Genomic DNA, 14799 nt, shown 5'->3' on the forward strand with positions numbered 1-14799 from the left:
TTCCGTTTCCTCCGGTCGTACGTACATCATTCGCCATGACGCCCACCCCTCCCTCTGCAAACTCGTCCAATTCTGGACAGTCTCCAGATGGCCAGTTTCGCGTTGTTCGTAAGAGGAATAGGGTGCCCCTCTCATGTGCACCCTGCAGGCACAGGAAGTGAGTCTCCCCCAAGGCTGCCGACTAGAACCATCGCTGATAACCTTCACCAGGCTCAAGTGCAACCGCGGGCACCCTTGCGACAACTGCACCAAGCGAGGTGATAATGCCTCCTGCACATACGCAACTCCTGGGAGCCGCAAGAAAAACTCATCCACTCACAGCGCCATGACCTCTCCCGACGACATGCAAAATCGCATCGACCGCCTGGAAGGCTTGGTTCTGTCCCTGATGACGAATGGATCGCAGTCGGCTGGCCCGGCTGCTGCCGCCGCCGCCATTGCCAACATGAACGCGTCTTCTAACCCCCAGAGCCACCAAGGCAGCATTAGTGGCAGCAGCACCACCATGGACCAAGCCATCGACGTGGATGCGCCCGAACCGATCAAAGAAGAGCAAGGGGGTACGGTTCACGAAGACAGCGACGTTGAACAGGTAGCTAAGTCCATTGGAGTCATGAAGGTGGACAACAACAAGACGATATTTGCATCCGAAGCCCATTGGTACGCCATCCTGGGCGAGGTACGTCGCAATCCGGCCCCGGCAACCATGGTACTGTAGCTCAGCTTGCGTGCAGATTGCCGAGGTGAAAACCTACTTCAACGACCACAAGAAGCAGTACGAGGAGCAGTTGCGCAGGCATCAGACCGCGTATACGGATGATATAAGCCCCGGCACTGCATTCTTGTTTGGCTCGGTGCAGCCCGCTGAAAGGGCAGAATTGATGGCAGCGTTTCCCGCGAAAGTGGTCGCGGACCTGCTAATCACCCGGTATTTCAACGTGTACGATCCTGGCTTTCGTAAGTGCTACCATCCCATGCGCTAGCAGGCCCGGTGCTGACTCTCAAAGACATCATTCATGGACCTACCTTCCAGAAACAGGTTGGTTTCCCAGACCAGTCCGCTGAGCTCGTGACCTTGCTGACACCCGAATAAGTACGACCAACATTGGTTAAATCCCGATGAGACCCCGGTCATCTGGCTCGGCATGGCTTATGCTATGATGTGTATCGCCCTACAGTCTTACCATCGCGCAGGAGATGAACCCCCTGAATATCGCGGAAAGTCTTGGGACATGTCCAGCGAGTACAGGCGACGTTGTGCACAATGTCTACTGAGAGCCGACATCACAACTCCCGTGGCGAATACGCTGGAAACGCTCATTCTCCACGTGCAGGCCGAGTACGCCCGCAGCAGGGATGCCGAGGTGGGTGTGCTGGTCAGCTGGACAATCATCGTTCGTTTGGCCATGCGTATGGGCTACCACAGAGATCCTGCGCCTTACAGGGCGCTATCGCCTTTCAACGGCGAAATGCGCCGCCGCGTCTGGTGCGTCGTACGGAAAATGGATCTTCTGTTCTCCCACCAGATGGGACAGCCGCCCATGATCAGGGCTACTGATACCAGCGCTGAGCTCCCACGGAACATTTACGACGATGAGCTTTACGAGGAGATGAAGTCACTTCCGCCGTCAAGGCCAATGACTGAAGCAACCCCCTGCTCATACATGATTGCGAAATCCCGTCTTGTCTACGGTTTCTCGGAAGTGGTAGAAAAATCTCAAGTCTTGAGCTGTACCTCTTATGACGGCATAACCAAGCTTGATCAACGACTGCGTGAGATCCATGCGGACACTCCGCCTCATCTTCAACTGCGGTCAATGGAGGAGTCGGCAAGGGATCCGGCGACATTGATCATGCAGCGATTCAGCCTTGAACTCCTCTATCTGAAGTCGCAGATTGTGCTTCACAAGAAATTCCTAGGCCCCTCTCGCGAGAACGCCAGATATGCCTACTCCCGCCGTACCTGCATCGATGCATCAATGGCAATGCTCAGGCATCAGGCTACGATTCATCGTGAATCCCAACCAAATGGTCGTCTGCGGACCGTGAAGTGGTTCATCACGTCTCTGACAATGAACGACTTCCTTGTGGCAGCAATGGTCGTTGCTCTTGACCTCTATCACATATCGGAGGCCGACCGTGCAGGCCGTTCAACCGCCGGTGATCTTTACGGCTGGACCCATAACCGGAGAGACGAGATGTTCGCAGCGGTCGAGCGCGCGATCCCTATTTGGGGAGAACTCCAGAACGGCTCTATGGAGGCGTACAAAGCCCACACAGCTCTTATTGTTATGGTCAACACGCTTAAATCGAACCAATCATCGCGAGCGCAGAACTTCGCTGCGGCGGCTGCAGCATATCCCGCTACTGCCAACATCCAGGATGATGCGAACGTTGCGCCTGAGCACTCGGCTGCAATGACTCTTGGGATGCTCAGTACTGGCGCACTGACTCCAAACAGCTCGAACATGTTCGACAACAGGCCCTCCTTCCCCGCTTCCATGGGCAACATCTTAAACGACCCTCTCCCTGCAGTCTCATCCGGTACTGGACTCACCCCACAGTACACTGGCCCTTCATCTAGTGCTGAGAATACTGGTCCTATTTCCGCGGCGAGCCCCTTCTCGCAAATGTTTGGTACATCGAATATGCCGCTGCAGGGCATGGACGTACCCTCTACTAACCTTGACTGGGTAAGCAGAGTGAGAGCATTGCCAGCTTTTACCACATAGACTAATACTCGATAGGACGCTTGGGACTCCTATGTCCAGGGCACCGCCATGGACCCCTCAAACCCTATGTGGCCAATGGGTATGCCGGATCTAATGTCCGATGCAAGCGCGATGCCACAGCAACAGCAACAACCGCAGCAGCAATCGCCGACAGTTTCGCAACCACAACAACAGCAACCGGTCAATCCTGCATTCATGGGTGGTGGAAGCGTTTTCATGGGCAACGGCACACCGGAGAGGAATTCGATGATGTAGATACCTCGGGGCGAACATTGCTTGGACATCTTATTGCTTTCTTTCGCTGGGCGGTTTGGCGACGACCATTTGCACCACAGCGAGCGTGCTGCGCGGACGGTCATGGATGGGTGTGCTGTCTTTCATTGAGACTGGATGGGAAGAAAAGGCTCCTGGAGTATATTCCGATTGCTTCTATGATGCACCCGGTTACTGGCTACGTCTCTTGATCGAGGAATAGCGCTCTGCCAGGCGAGAAAGGCGAACATCTTCCATTAACTCCCGATACTCTTTCTGTGGTATTCATAGGTTTGCCATTTCTCCGGTAGTCAAAAGGAAATTCGTGTGGAATGGAGAAAAAGTGGGGAGATACCTGAAGATCATGTTTTTCTCTTTCGTTCTGTGAACCGAGATGATTCCCGTTGTGCCACTGGAGAAGGTGGCTGTTACTCATGTATCCATACCAAACAAACGTCTCTACTCCACCTAGTCGATTTCGTGTACTGCTGTTTGACGGACCCATATTATGCGCGAAGAATGTAGGGAAAAGGGCGTCGAAACTCTTAAGCGGAGCTATTGCAGCAGCAAAGCGTGTTAACCCATGCACGCGTCTCCACGGCTTAGCCGGACCGATTTTCTTTATAGTACATCGTTTCGCTCGTTATCATTACTCACTAGTCTATCCTTGTCTAATTTAAGCCATCGGACCCCCTCTTACAAGAACCAACTCCGAAAGTCCATCTTTTGTACACACAACAACACATACGCAGCCTTTTACTCGGCGTGCTTCTCATTAATCAGGACGTACCTGTACCTAGCCTTGCCGTCCTCCATGTCGACGACGGCCTGATTGGCATCCTTAATTGAACGCTCCTGGATCCAAGGCTTGAGTTTCTTCTCGGCGGCGAGGTCCAGCATCTCCTTGATCTCGCCGGGGGCGCCGATGAGCGAGCCGCCGAGCTTGCAGCGCTTGGCGATGAGGGCAAACGCGTTGATCTGGGGCATGGCGTCCTCGGGGGCGCCGACCTGGATGAAGGTGCCCTTATAGCGCAGTAGGCTGAGGTAGCCCATCAGCGGCATCTTGGGCGAGGAGACGGTGGAGACGATGATGTCGAGGGTATTGGTATGCTTCGAGGCCCACTCTGGGTCCTCGTCGGTGGCGATGAAGTCGTCGGCGCCCATCTCGAGGGCGTCCTGCTTCTTGGCACCGGTGCGCGAGATAACAACGACCTTGTCGGCGCCCAGGGCCTTGGCGAACAGCACGCCGAAGTGGCCGAGGCCGCCCAGGCCGACGATACCGACCCTCTTGCCGGGGCCGCAACCCTCGCGCTTCAATGGGCTGTACAGAGTAATGCCGGCGCACATCATGGGAGCGGCGTCCTTGGTGGAGATGCTATCGGGGATCTTAAGCACGAAGTGGCCGGGAGTACGGTTGTAGTCGGCGTAGCCACCATAGCTCTTGCTGCCGTCCGGGTACTTGGCGGCATAGGTGCCAACCATGGACGAGCAGTGGTTCTCCTCGCCGTCGGCGCAGGCGGCGCAGTCGGGCTTCAGGCAGGACGAGGCCTGGGCGCCGACACCAACGCGGTCGCCTTCCTTGACGTGGGTGACGTTCTTGCCGACACGCACGGCGCGGCCGATGATCTCGTGGCCAACCACGCAGGGGTAGGGAGTGGCGCCCCAGCCTGTGAAGGGAGTTAGAGTGGATAGAGAAGGGAGGGATGGGGAGGTAGGTACCGGAGCGAAGGGTGTGGATGTCAGAGCCGCAGATACCGCAGGCCTGAATTTTGATGTCGACGTCATCCTCGGTGAAGGGCTTGGGCTCGTACTGCTGCCAGACCATCTTGCCCTCGACGGCCTCGGGGCTCAGGCCGCACCAGCCCTCGAACTTGTAGTCGGTGGACATGTTGGGAATAGAGAGATACAGAGGACTGAAATTGGGATGCAGAGGATATCGAGCGGTAGGGCAGGGCGAGAGCTTTTGGTGGAAGAGGCAGCGGAAGAGGGCGTAGCAGATGGTTTATATGTTTTCAGCAGCTCGGCGGGACTCTAGCGCAAGGGGAACGAGACTTGAGTGGCATTAGCAATGGCTACGACGTTAACTCCTAACAGCGGCGCTAGGTCGGCAACTTGGAGCGGAAGTGGGCTCTGGAGGGGGCTCATGGGCTCAAGCTTTCGGGGCGCTAGGGTCCTGCCGCTCCGGATCCGATCCTGAGAGTCCGACCCGACACCAAGGGCTTGCAAGTCGACTGACAGCAGGTCCAGCAGGCGCCGATCGATCTCTCTGCCGGAGCTCTCGGCCGCGACCAGACCCTCCGAAGCCCGCGCTTTTCGCGCAGCAAAAGACGCAGAAGCTGAAACGGTGCTGCAGGCAAGATCGCGTCTGTGCGGCTTGACTTGTCATTGGGACGGGCTTATTTCCGTTGGTCTGAGAAGTTCATCGAACGTTCGACGGTGGACGGCGAAAAAAAAAAAAAAGGGCGATCGAGTTGCATCAGCCAAGCCAGACGTGCAGTGGGAAGATAGGCATGGCGGCGCCATGGCTCCCGGAGCGGGGGCGTTTTGCCGGCTTGAGGTTGGCCATGTGTCGTAGGGCCATGCGTCGAAGGGCAGATTCCGTCGTCTCTTTTACGAAGATGATTAATCCGAGCCGGAGATAGCAGGAGATGCGCTACGTTGCACCCGCTCCTTATCGATGGGTCGGATGCACAAGCGACCGACGAAGCAGGTGGGACGCTATGTAGTCCTCGATTTGCACGGGTCACAAACGGGGGTCTTTCTTGATTCGCGGGGCGGTTGTCGATGTGGACGGCGGTGGTGGCGCGACGAGGCGAGTTTAAGGTTCTGACACACTCATGTTCTCATTGATCCCAAGCCACGCTGGACCCCGTCTCCCCACTTCCTGCAGCCAGTGCAGATCCAGCAGATCCTGCCACACCCACGTCGGCGTTATATTTAGCCCATTCGTCAGCTTCACCTCCAACAACTTCATCAGCGAGCATGTCCGCCCCCACCGAGGCCGCCCCTTGCCTGGAACATCCTTCGGCTTGCCAAAACGCTCTATTGACTTTCGAGCCCGTCCCCGAGCCCTACTAGTCGTCTATTCGTAACTAAATCTATGCCAATCAGCTGACGCCGTGTTACCGAACGCACTGCAGGCGTCCCGGTGCTGGGGTATCGCGTGTTGTGCACACCAAAGCCGTGCCGTATGTAAGACGCCCTCCGCTCCGTGCAAAATAGAAAATAAGGAATGGAAAATGGCTGTGTGTATGCGCGAGCGCAACGCAAGAGGTCTCCGCCCCAACTGAAATAATCATCCAAATCCGAAAACGCCCGTCCCGCATGCGGCCTTGCTTTTGACATTATCTCCTCGTGTCGCTTCCAAGATTACCTCACCGCTGGTGTATCCCGAGGAACGCCGGATTGTATCGTTGCGCGCCGCACAAACGCCAGATCTATGCAAATGCGAAAATATAAGTCGTGCACGTTCGGGAGGCTCAATAGGACGATACCCTTCCGCCGTACGTCGCCGGACGCGGCTTCTTCTGTCCCGGTCTTAGGCTGATGACCGACTCCAGCTCCCGCAGCATGCTGGTGTTCGCGTCGCGTTGTTCCCGGAGAGACACCTGGCGAACCCGATCTTCCTGGATCTTGGCCATACGTTCTTCCCGCGTCATCGACATGCGAGTGCGAGGCATGGCGATGGCCTCGAATATCTCCTCGTCCGATCCGCTGTTGGATGCAGCTGAAGACCCCGAGTTTCGGTTGTTCGAGAGCGGCAAGTCGCCGTTGAGCGCCCGGAGAGCGTCGCTAGGACTTCCCATCTCGTCCACAGCCGTGAGCCCGCCCAGGCTGGGCACCGGCGAGCGTAGGCCGCCGCTGGATGCTTGCGAGATGCGGCGCTCTTGCCTGTCGATGTTCAGGGCCAAGGACGTCTTACCTGCCTCCCAAGCTTGCACAAGGTTTTTGAGATCGGCCCCGATTGAGTCGTACTGCGACATCAAAGTCGAGCCGAGCTCCGTCACCTCGACTGATTCCTCCAAGCTCTTGCTGGATTCCTCGCGGAGGATCTGCATCTTTGCCTGCAAGCCTCGGATACCCTGTGACAGCGCGCTCATCTGCCGAACCGAAGCCCGAATCTTCTCCTTCCCTGGCGTGGAAGGTGCTTTCGGCTGCGGCGAAGGCAAGGCAAATTCTATAACAATCAGCCCACTGACGGCTTGACAGAGACAACATGAGCTTACGTTCTTCTTCTCCCAGAATGCGCGTCAGTTTCTCACACCACTTCCCGGACAGCTCGGTAAGACGTTCCATGGCATTGATGGCCGGGCGCCAGCGCGCGAAGTCTTCGCTGTCCCCGTCCGCTTCGAGGGCGAGCAGCGAGCATAAGAAAATCCTGCGCAGGGTAACCAAACGGTACTGCCAGATGCGCAGGGCTTTGAGGCTCTCGCCGTCTTCAAACTCATCCTCGGAATACCCCAGTGCCGCCTCCTGCATGTCCTGCGAAGTGATGTCGTATACATCGAGGTATCTTTCAAGATCATCTGGCTCCACTAAAACGCGCAGGGTGGCGCACTCATCAGCGAACGCAGGGAGGGTGGCGGCGAATGTGCTGCGCAGACTACGTCGCAAACGCACACACCGCTTGATCTGGCTCTTGTCATCCAGCCTGGTGATTGGTGGCATGGGAGTGCTTCTGAATGGACATCAGCGTTGAGTCACGGGGAGGCAAACTGCGCGGCTTACAGTCGGTAGCCCCGGGACACTAGCTCGACTTCCTGGACCAGCATCACGGCCGAAGAGACAGAGGTATCGAGAGCTTGCAGGTTGGACACTACCGCGGAGGCAGCGGCAACGGCGCGGTGTCTGAGATTCTGCAGCCACTGGCGCCTTGCATGCGCATATGCAACTGTCAGACCGACGGCAGTGGCCATGACCACGACCAGGAGCCTTCCCTTGTTAAAACCGCCCTGCTTGGACTCTCGGGCCCAGTGAAGCAACGATACAACGAAAAAAGCCCCCACGCCCGTAGCTGCGGCCCCCGTCACATTGATGGAGCCGCCCTTATACTCGACCGTCTGGGCGGAGCCATCTGCGGGCCCGGACGGAACCTTGAACGCTGTTTGGCCGGAGTTCTCGCTGAGGAGTTGCGAGGATACGATGGTGAAGCGGAAATGCTCGAGGAAACGGGTGTTGTCGGCGCTGCCTAGCCGGGAATTGACGGCGCGCTGGGCTACATGTCAGCGTGCTGGATGCGCAGGGCGGGCGGCAAGCGGTGAGGGCGGCTTACAGAGTAGGCATTCTGGAGGCGATGGACGGAGCCGCGCTGAGGCAGCTTCAGCGGGCGCGGCAGCTTCTTCCGCAGTTTGGACTGGAGGCTGGAGGGCCCGCGGGGGGCAAAGGAGGTCTCCTGGCTCTTGTCGCTCTTGCGGTCGTCGTCCACGGACGCCACCCAGCCAGGCTCACCGGTGCCCTCTCCTACGGCGAGCGTTAGCCTCGGCCGCTGTGACTCTTCTTCAGACATGACGCAAATCGCAGGCGTGGAAGCGCAGGCTGACGCACCCTCGAGGTACGCCGCTAGAGGCGAGTCTTCGTATATGATGTTTTCCATGGCGAACAGCCGCCGGGCATGCTTAGCGGAGCGGCGGCAGTGGGGAGATGTTGTTGGTGGACGGAGAGGTTGGTGTTGGGCGCGTGACGTCGTGCGGCGGGATGTTTGGCTCAGACGCGGCGCATGCTGATTCAGACCATTGGGAGCGCAGCAGCTGCAGGTGTTGGCGCGGCGGTGTTTCGAGCGCGCAAGCGGCGCATCAGGGGAGGAAGCTCGAGAGCGCGGAGGGCGTCCTCATTCCACGCGGCGGGCGCGGGCCCCTTCGCGAGCCGCCGAGCGCGCATCCGTTATGCAGCGCACCTGAATGCGGGCGGGCAGGGCGAATGCGATGGCAGCACCGCCGCCCCGAGCGAGCCAAGCGAAACCAGCCCCATCTGGACGGGAAGCCTGGGAGCAGGGGCCGCGCTCTTCCGCCCTGCTCCTCTTCGTCAGCGCTGCCGAGCGCCTCACCTCCGAACCACCACTGCGCGGCCCGTCTGACAAATCCCTGACTGTGGCCCTGAGAGCATGCTGCCCTGCTCCTGACCGCAACTCACTGCGTGATGCCGTGGCTGCCGGTCCGCATCGGCCGTCAAATCGGCAGCCCTGCCGCTGCCCTCCCCGCCAGCTCTTGCTCTCCGCCGTAGACGCCAACCCGTGTGTCCGTTCCGCTTACTCTGCCTCCGCCCGGCACGGCTTCTGCTGCGCTTCAGCCTGCGGTGCGGCGGCGGGCTTGCGTAAACTCGCCGTGGCAGACTTCATCCCCAGCCCGCAGCCCGGCAGCACCGGGCAGACCAAGGACGACATAGCCCCCTGAATCCACGTCTGCCCGGATGCTGCTCCGCCCCGTTGACCAGACTGTCCGGTGCGGGACTGCCAGACGCCCAGCAGAGCATCGTTCACGTAGCCATATGCAAATGGGCCGCGGCCTTGGCACCTCCGCCAAGCATCGCAGGCTAGGCAGGACGAGGTCCTCTCCATCGACGCTGCCCGCACTTCTGCCATGTCCCGGAGCTCTCTGGAATCGCCACACGGCGCCGCCGATGGTCAGCCCTAAATTTCACGATGACGCCGTTGCCATCGCTCCGGACTCTGCGGCTCACAGTTGGCCCAAACGGTAGGTAGCTCCCGTCGACATATGCTTCCGCCGCGGCAGTCGAGGGCAGGCTGCCGCAGATCCTGGAACGCTATGCCAATTTCACCTATCGAAACGAGCCCGGGCAGCCCCACGACATGGTCATCTGCTTGTCAATCAACACACGCCCAGGCTCGTCACGTCTGAGGGACTTTCATATACCGCCCGAACACGCCTGTCCGCCCTCTTTCTCCCATGCTGCTTGTCAGAATCGGCTTCTTCTCTACACCATTCGCTCTTCTGCACCGATCCATCACACGCCCGAGCTGCTTACTCTATTTGCCTCTTTCACTAACGACAGAGTCGCATTTGCCGCTCTGGGGGACGGTGCAAGCTTTTATATCGAACCGCCGGTGGCCATGTCGTTCCAGTTTTTAAGTCCACCTTCTACTCCCAGGAGCACCGATTTTGAAGAAGGCATCATTTCGAAGCTCGACAACATGGGTGACCCACGCCTGGCTCAATGCAAGTCCGCTGTAACGCAGATTGAGGCTGCTCTTCACTCGCACCCGCACGCCTGGCAGAACTACCTACAGTCGGCAAGGAGCATTGTCACGGCAGTTAGCTCTATGCAGTCGCTACCAACAGGAGACTGGGCCTACTTCGTTACGGTGCTGCAGGACCTTGGGTTTGCCGACGCAGACAACGGCAGCGTGACGGACATTACGAACTGGTGCCAGACCCAGTGGCTGGCTATACTGGAGAAAAAGCCGAATAGCACAGCCGCCCTAAGAGGCAAGTCATTCCTGGTGGTACTTCAGATGGGTTTCTAATGGTTCGTGTCAGGATTGGGCCAGTATTGGCTTCATCGAGCTCAGCCGTCCTTAGCGAAGATCCACGCGGACGAGCGTGGCTCTTCTGGGAGCAGTAGGGGCAGCTTTGGAGAGCAGATTTCCGAAGCTCGCTTGCATACGGCCCACTATGTCGAGGCGCGAGGAGTGCTGTCGCCTGCATCGGATTATTTTGCACGAGCCGTACAGGCAGCGTACGCGGAAGGCTGTGTGACGGGAGATCTGCTCGAAAAGGTCCGTAGGCCGCTAGCCAAGCAAGTACAACGTGGGCTGACCCTGAACGTATAGGCTGCAGAAGCGTATATGAGCCTTGGCAACGTCTCGTATAGTCGCAATAGTCCACAGTACTTCAGCCAGGCCTTGCAGTATCTTCAAATGACAGCCAACATGCCAGGCTATCAGCTACCGGAGCATTTACAGCAGTAAGCCCTGCATGCGCAAGCCGACGGTTCCGAGGCTCACACGTCACAGGTATCTGGAGGAGTACGGCCCTTTGGCTGGCTGAGGTGGCGTGAGAGCCATAGTCATTGCACGAGAATACGGAGCACGAGGTCATGGATATTTTGGTACCATAGCCTTATCGGGGATATCTAGACATTAGGTAGAATTCTCCGACAGTCGTGCGGAAGAAAACGTAGATCGCCACTCTCAATTCGCCTGCGTTGATTGCTCGTGTGGTGCCCGCTGTGCCCGCCTGCCGGGGTCGGCATTACGGCGGGCGATCTGCCGACGTCAGTCGTGGAACTAACTAGCAGGAGCTCGCACCCGAAGCTCCTCGCACAGGACACACTTCAGCTCTTCCCGCTCTCACCCATCCTCACGCCTGCCCACACCTAACCACTGTTGCAGCGCGCTTGGGCACGAACACGACGGTTGCACCGACCTCGGAGCTGGCCCCTCCCGCGCATTCCCGCCGATCGTCCGTCGCCGCCATCCCGGCCGGGACTACGCTTCCCACGCACCCGCGGCCACCCGTCCGCTTGACAGAACAACCTTGACTGCCTCCGCCCCGCCTTAGTCTGCTGTACCTCGACACCGCTCCCCTCCGCCACCGCCCGCTAGCTCCACGTCACCGGCGTCCATCATGCATGACGAACGCGAGCTCGCAATTGCACCAATCGTGCAGGACAGTGTCCAGCATAATGCCCGCGTACGCATCATACTGCCCTCCTTGTCCTCCTCTGCTCCGCCACCACCATATCTCTGTGACGGTGCGCCCGCTGACATAGCCGCCACACCCGTCAGACCATCTCCACAATCCGCAATCTAACCGCATCGCTGTTCGGCGTCGCCGCTGGCACATTGGGGCTGGAATCGTACCCCGGCTTTCTTTTCTACCTCGCTGGCAGCCTATTGGTGTCGGTGCTCATATTCATGCTGAGGGCGGGGGCGCAGCCGAAGAGCTACTTCTACCGACCTTTTGGGGATCTGTGGCTCGGCGAGGTGTTTGGCAGCCTAAGCAGCTTCGTGCTCACCTGGACTCTCTTCTACGGCCTGCTGCGCGCATAATGAGGGAGGCCGATGCGGCTGCAGCGGGAAGGATTGATAAGCTTGAGCTATACATATGACGACAAGGGAGGAGCGCCCGGGGGATAAGCGAAGAATGCTAGGAATGGAGATGCTGCATCCAGCGAATTCTGGTCGGCTTGGTGTGGGGAATGTATGAAACGCAAGTCGGGGCGAGGCAGTGCTCCGCTGCCCGGTGGTGTGCCGCGCGGCTTCGAGGCGGAGACGGGCGTGATCTCAGCTGAGAGGCCGGGGGGCACGAGCTTGTTTCCACGATCGCCAAGCCATGCGGCCAGCATGCCCAGCCAATGTCGCGATGGAGCCGTGGGTGCTGGGCGCAAAACCCAGGCTGGGCTGCTGGGGTTAACGCAGCTACAATATACCCTTTGCACGAGGTAATGAAGGACATGAGTCAGGCTTATCAAATGTTCTTTCCCAGCAAGCGTGACCAGAGTTGAGTGTTTGGATGCTTTGACTCGGAGGAAGAGGAGCAGTTACCCGCAATCTGGAATCCCGCCCAACGATGCCGCAGGGGCATTTAGGCGCGGCGCGGGATGATCCGCCAACATCTGCAGCCCGATGATCCATGCAGAGCCCGTTCGCGGTGGAGACGGACCAACGCGCAAGGCTGTGGTGATGGGCATGCGGGTCTGAATAGAGTTGGCATTAGGCGCAGGCGGATGCGCGATAGATTGCCTTCGCCGCGGGCCATCCCCGGCCACCGCTGAACACTACTCACATGGCCATCATCACCACCATCTCCGGCTCCCAACACACGAAGCAAAACACGGCCGCCTCACCATGACCACTCTGCCGTGTCCGCTCCCGCAGGTTGAGGAGGCCCTGCGCCCCTACATCCAGGCGCGCCAGGAGACTCTGCGCATCAGAAAAACGCTGGCCCAGCACCTGCAGTCGCAGATGCACAGGACGGAGCGGCAGCACGGCGCCGAGTCCACGTCGCCAATCACGTCGCTAACCCTGGCTTGCGCTCCACCCTCGCTGCTGCCCGAACATGATCAGACACGCTCCGCTTCCGTGGCCCCTCCTCCGCCCCCGGCCGAGCTGACTGGGCTGCGCAAGCAGTACTGGGAAGCCGTGCAAGCGCATGCCCTGGCCAAGCGCCGTCGGGACGCCCTGCACCGTGAGCTCAACGAACTGCAACGGGAAGCGCACGCCGCCCGAGCGGGGGCCCAAACCGGCCCAGCAACGGATTTCTTTCCTTCATCCGCCGCACCGATGGTCGGAAACAGCAGTGGAAATCACGGCAATAGCTCCCGCCACGATATCCAAAGTTATGTCTCACTGCTGCACCAGCGCCGGCGGCATGCCAGGCTGCAGATCCTACTGGACGCCCTGGACCGGGCCGCAGACGCCGAACCCGACGACAACCCGTTGCGGAGGGACGATCTACGCCAATGGGTCAAGGACAGACTGGGCGACGCGCCCGTCCCGCCTCCGGAGATCGCGGGTGGCGGCAATACTGCTGGTCACGATGCATCCGCGTCCGCAGCCGCCGCCGCCGCAGACCAAACCAAGGAGCACGTGCTACGCTTGAAGAAGGAATTGCTGCTCGCAAAGCAGAATCGAGACGCCGAGATGCAGCGCAGAGCAGCGGTGGTTCAGGCGTCGACGGAGAGCTCCGCCTTGAGCCGGGGCGTTGAGGCGCAGGTGCGAGCGTTGCGGGCCGCCCGGGACGAGCTTATAGCCTGGATTGAGGCTGAGCTTGCGAAGATGCCCGAGGGCGACGAGAGCATCCTCAGTGGTAGCGGAACACCGCAGAGACCAGACCGGCGGGATGATAAGGACACCGGGACTGATGACGATGCGGACTCAATCCAGGGGCAAGTCGACGCGTTATACGAGCGCTACGTTGCCGCCCGCACTTCACTCGTCGTGGCCGCGGACGCCGCAGCTGCTTCTGCCAAGGCGCTCAATGCCCCGTCTACGCTGCCCGGATCTAATCAACAATCCGGTGGTGATGATGGAGAATCCGTGGGTCAAAAGCAGCAGCAGCCCCGTCTCCCACCATCGGCCGCTCTCCCATTTATCCCTGCGCTTCTCCGATCTGCCAACGACGAGCGCGTCATCGCACAGCAGATAGCGACGCACCTGCGGCATCAGATCGCCGCGGCTCAAGAAGAAGCCCGCAATACGGCCCAGCGTCTTGCCAGTGAGAGCCACTTGGTTGGACCTGACGCGGAGAGCGGCGGCGCGTGGGCGCGCGCGGCAATGGAGGCGACCAAGGAGACTGATGAGGCGATCTCGGAGCGGGTGAGGGCGGGTGAGGCGAACGTAGCGGGGGCGAAGGATATTCTGTCGGAGCTGGACAGGAGAAAAGAGGGTTTCAGGGCGCTCAGGGGAGAGGCGTGAAGTCAACGGGCATGAAGTCGGGCTGAACTTGGTTTCCCGATTATGGCCTCTTCGTTGCCTTACGATGCTTATGGTTTGAGACTGTGCTTGTGGATCCAGTCTGTGGCCCCAGTGGAAAAGTAGAAGACGGAGATGGTCTGAAATTGCTGATCGAACGCCATGACTGATAGGATGACGATGTTCACCTTATACAATAAGAATGCCGCCGCAGACCGGAGACGTTCCTGCTGTGGTGCCAGTCGTTCCTGTGGTGTTCTCTGGTTCGAGGGGGCATAGGAGCGATCGTGTTGTTGGAGATAGGAACTGGCATAGACCGGTTAAGGACTTTGAAGAGGGCTAAAGTTGGCTTGTCGTCTTGTTTATTGTGTATGGATCAGTACGGGAGCTTAGAACAGCTGGGGCGTTGATTTGCAAAGGCACTTGAATTTTTCCGAGTCGAGG

General features: G+C 59.0%; 5 protein-coding genes across 5 annotated transcripts; 3 read left to right on the forward strand and 2 right to left on the reverse strand.

The window, feature by feature from the left end:
• Positions 1-325: 325 nt before the first annotated feature.
• SLS55_008040 (uncharacterized protein) lies at positions 326-2987 on the forward strand (the record flags this gene model as incomplete). The annotated part of the gene is made up of 5 exons (XM_066779455.1): positions 326-679; positions 735-957; positions 1008-1039; positions 1095-2693; positions 2748-2987. 5 exons carry the CDS (start codon positions 326-328, stop codon positions 2985-2987), a joined length of 2448 nt encoding a protein of 815 aa, XP_066630259.1.
• A 753-nt stretch (positions 2988-3740) lies between these two features.
• On the reverse strand, positions 3741-4872 carry SLS55_008041 (uncharacterized protein; the record flags this gene model as incomplete). Its single annotated transcript, XM_066779456.1, has 2 exons — positions 3741-4651; positions 4704-4872. The coding sequence occupies 2 exons, from the start codon at positions 4870-4872 to the stop codon at positions 3741-3743; spliced, it is 1080 nt and encodes a 359-aa protein (XP_066630260.1).
• A 1591-nt stretch (positions 4873-6463) lies between these two features.
• Positions 6464-8577, reverse strand: SLS55_008042 (uncharacterized protein; the record flags this gene model as incomplete). Its single annotated transcript, XM_066779457.1, has 5 exons — positions 6464-7161; positions 7211-7662; positions 7713-8194; positions 8257-8444; positions 8529-8577. 5 exons carry the CDS (start codon positions 8575-8577, stop codon positions 6464-6466), a joined length of 1869 nt encoding a protein of 622 aa, XP_066630261.1.
• Positions 8578-10050: 1473 nt separating this feature from the next.
• SLS55_008043 (uncharacterized protein) lies at positions 10051-10464 on the forward strand (the record flags this gene model as incomplete). Its single annotated transcript, XM_066779458.1, has 2 exons — positions 10051-10055; positions 10089-10464. 2 exons carry the CDS (start codon positions 10051-10053, stop codon positions 10462-10464), a joined length of 381 nt encoding a protein of 126 aa, XP_066630262.1.
• A 2325-nt stretch (positions 10465-12789) lies between these two features.
• SLS55_008044 (uncharacterized protein) lies at positions 12790-14358 on the forward strand (the record flags this gene model as incomplete). Its single annotated transcript, XM_066779459.1, has 2 exons — positions 12790-12956; positions 13320-14358. The coding sequence occupies 2 exons, from the start codon at positions 12790-12792 to the stop codon at positions 14356-14358; spliced, it is 1206 nt and encodes a 401-aa protein (XP_066630263.1).
• Positions 14359-14799: the final 441 nt, after the last annotated feature.

The sequence above is a fragment of the Diplodia seriata genome (assembly GCF_021436955.1).
Source record: "Diplodia seriata strain FDS-637 chromosome Unknown scaffold_8, whole genome shotgun sequence".
Lineage (NCBI taxonomy): Eukaryota > Fungi > Ascomycota > Dothideomycetes > Botryosphaeriales > Botryosphaeriaceae > Diplodia > Diplodia seriata.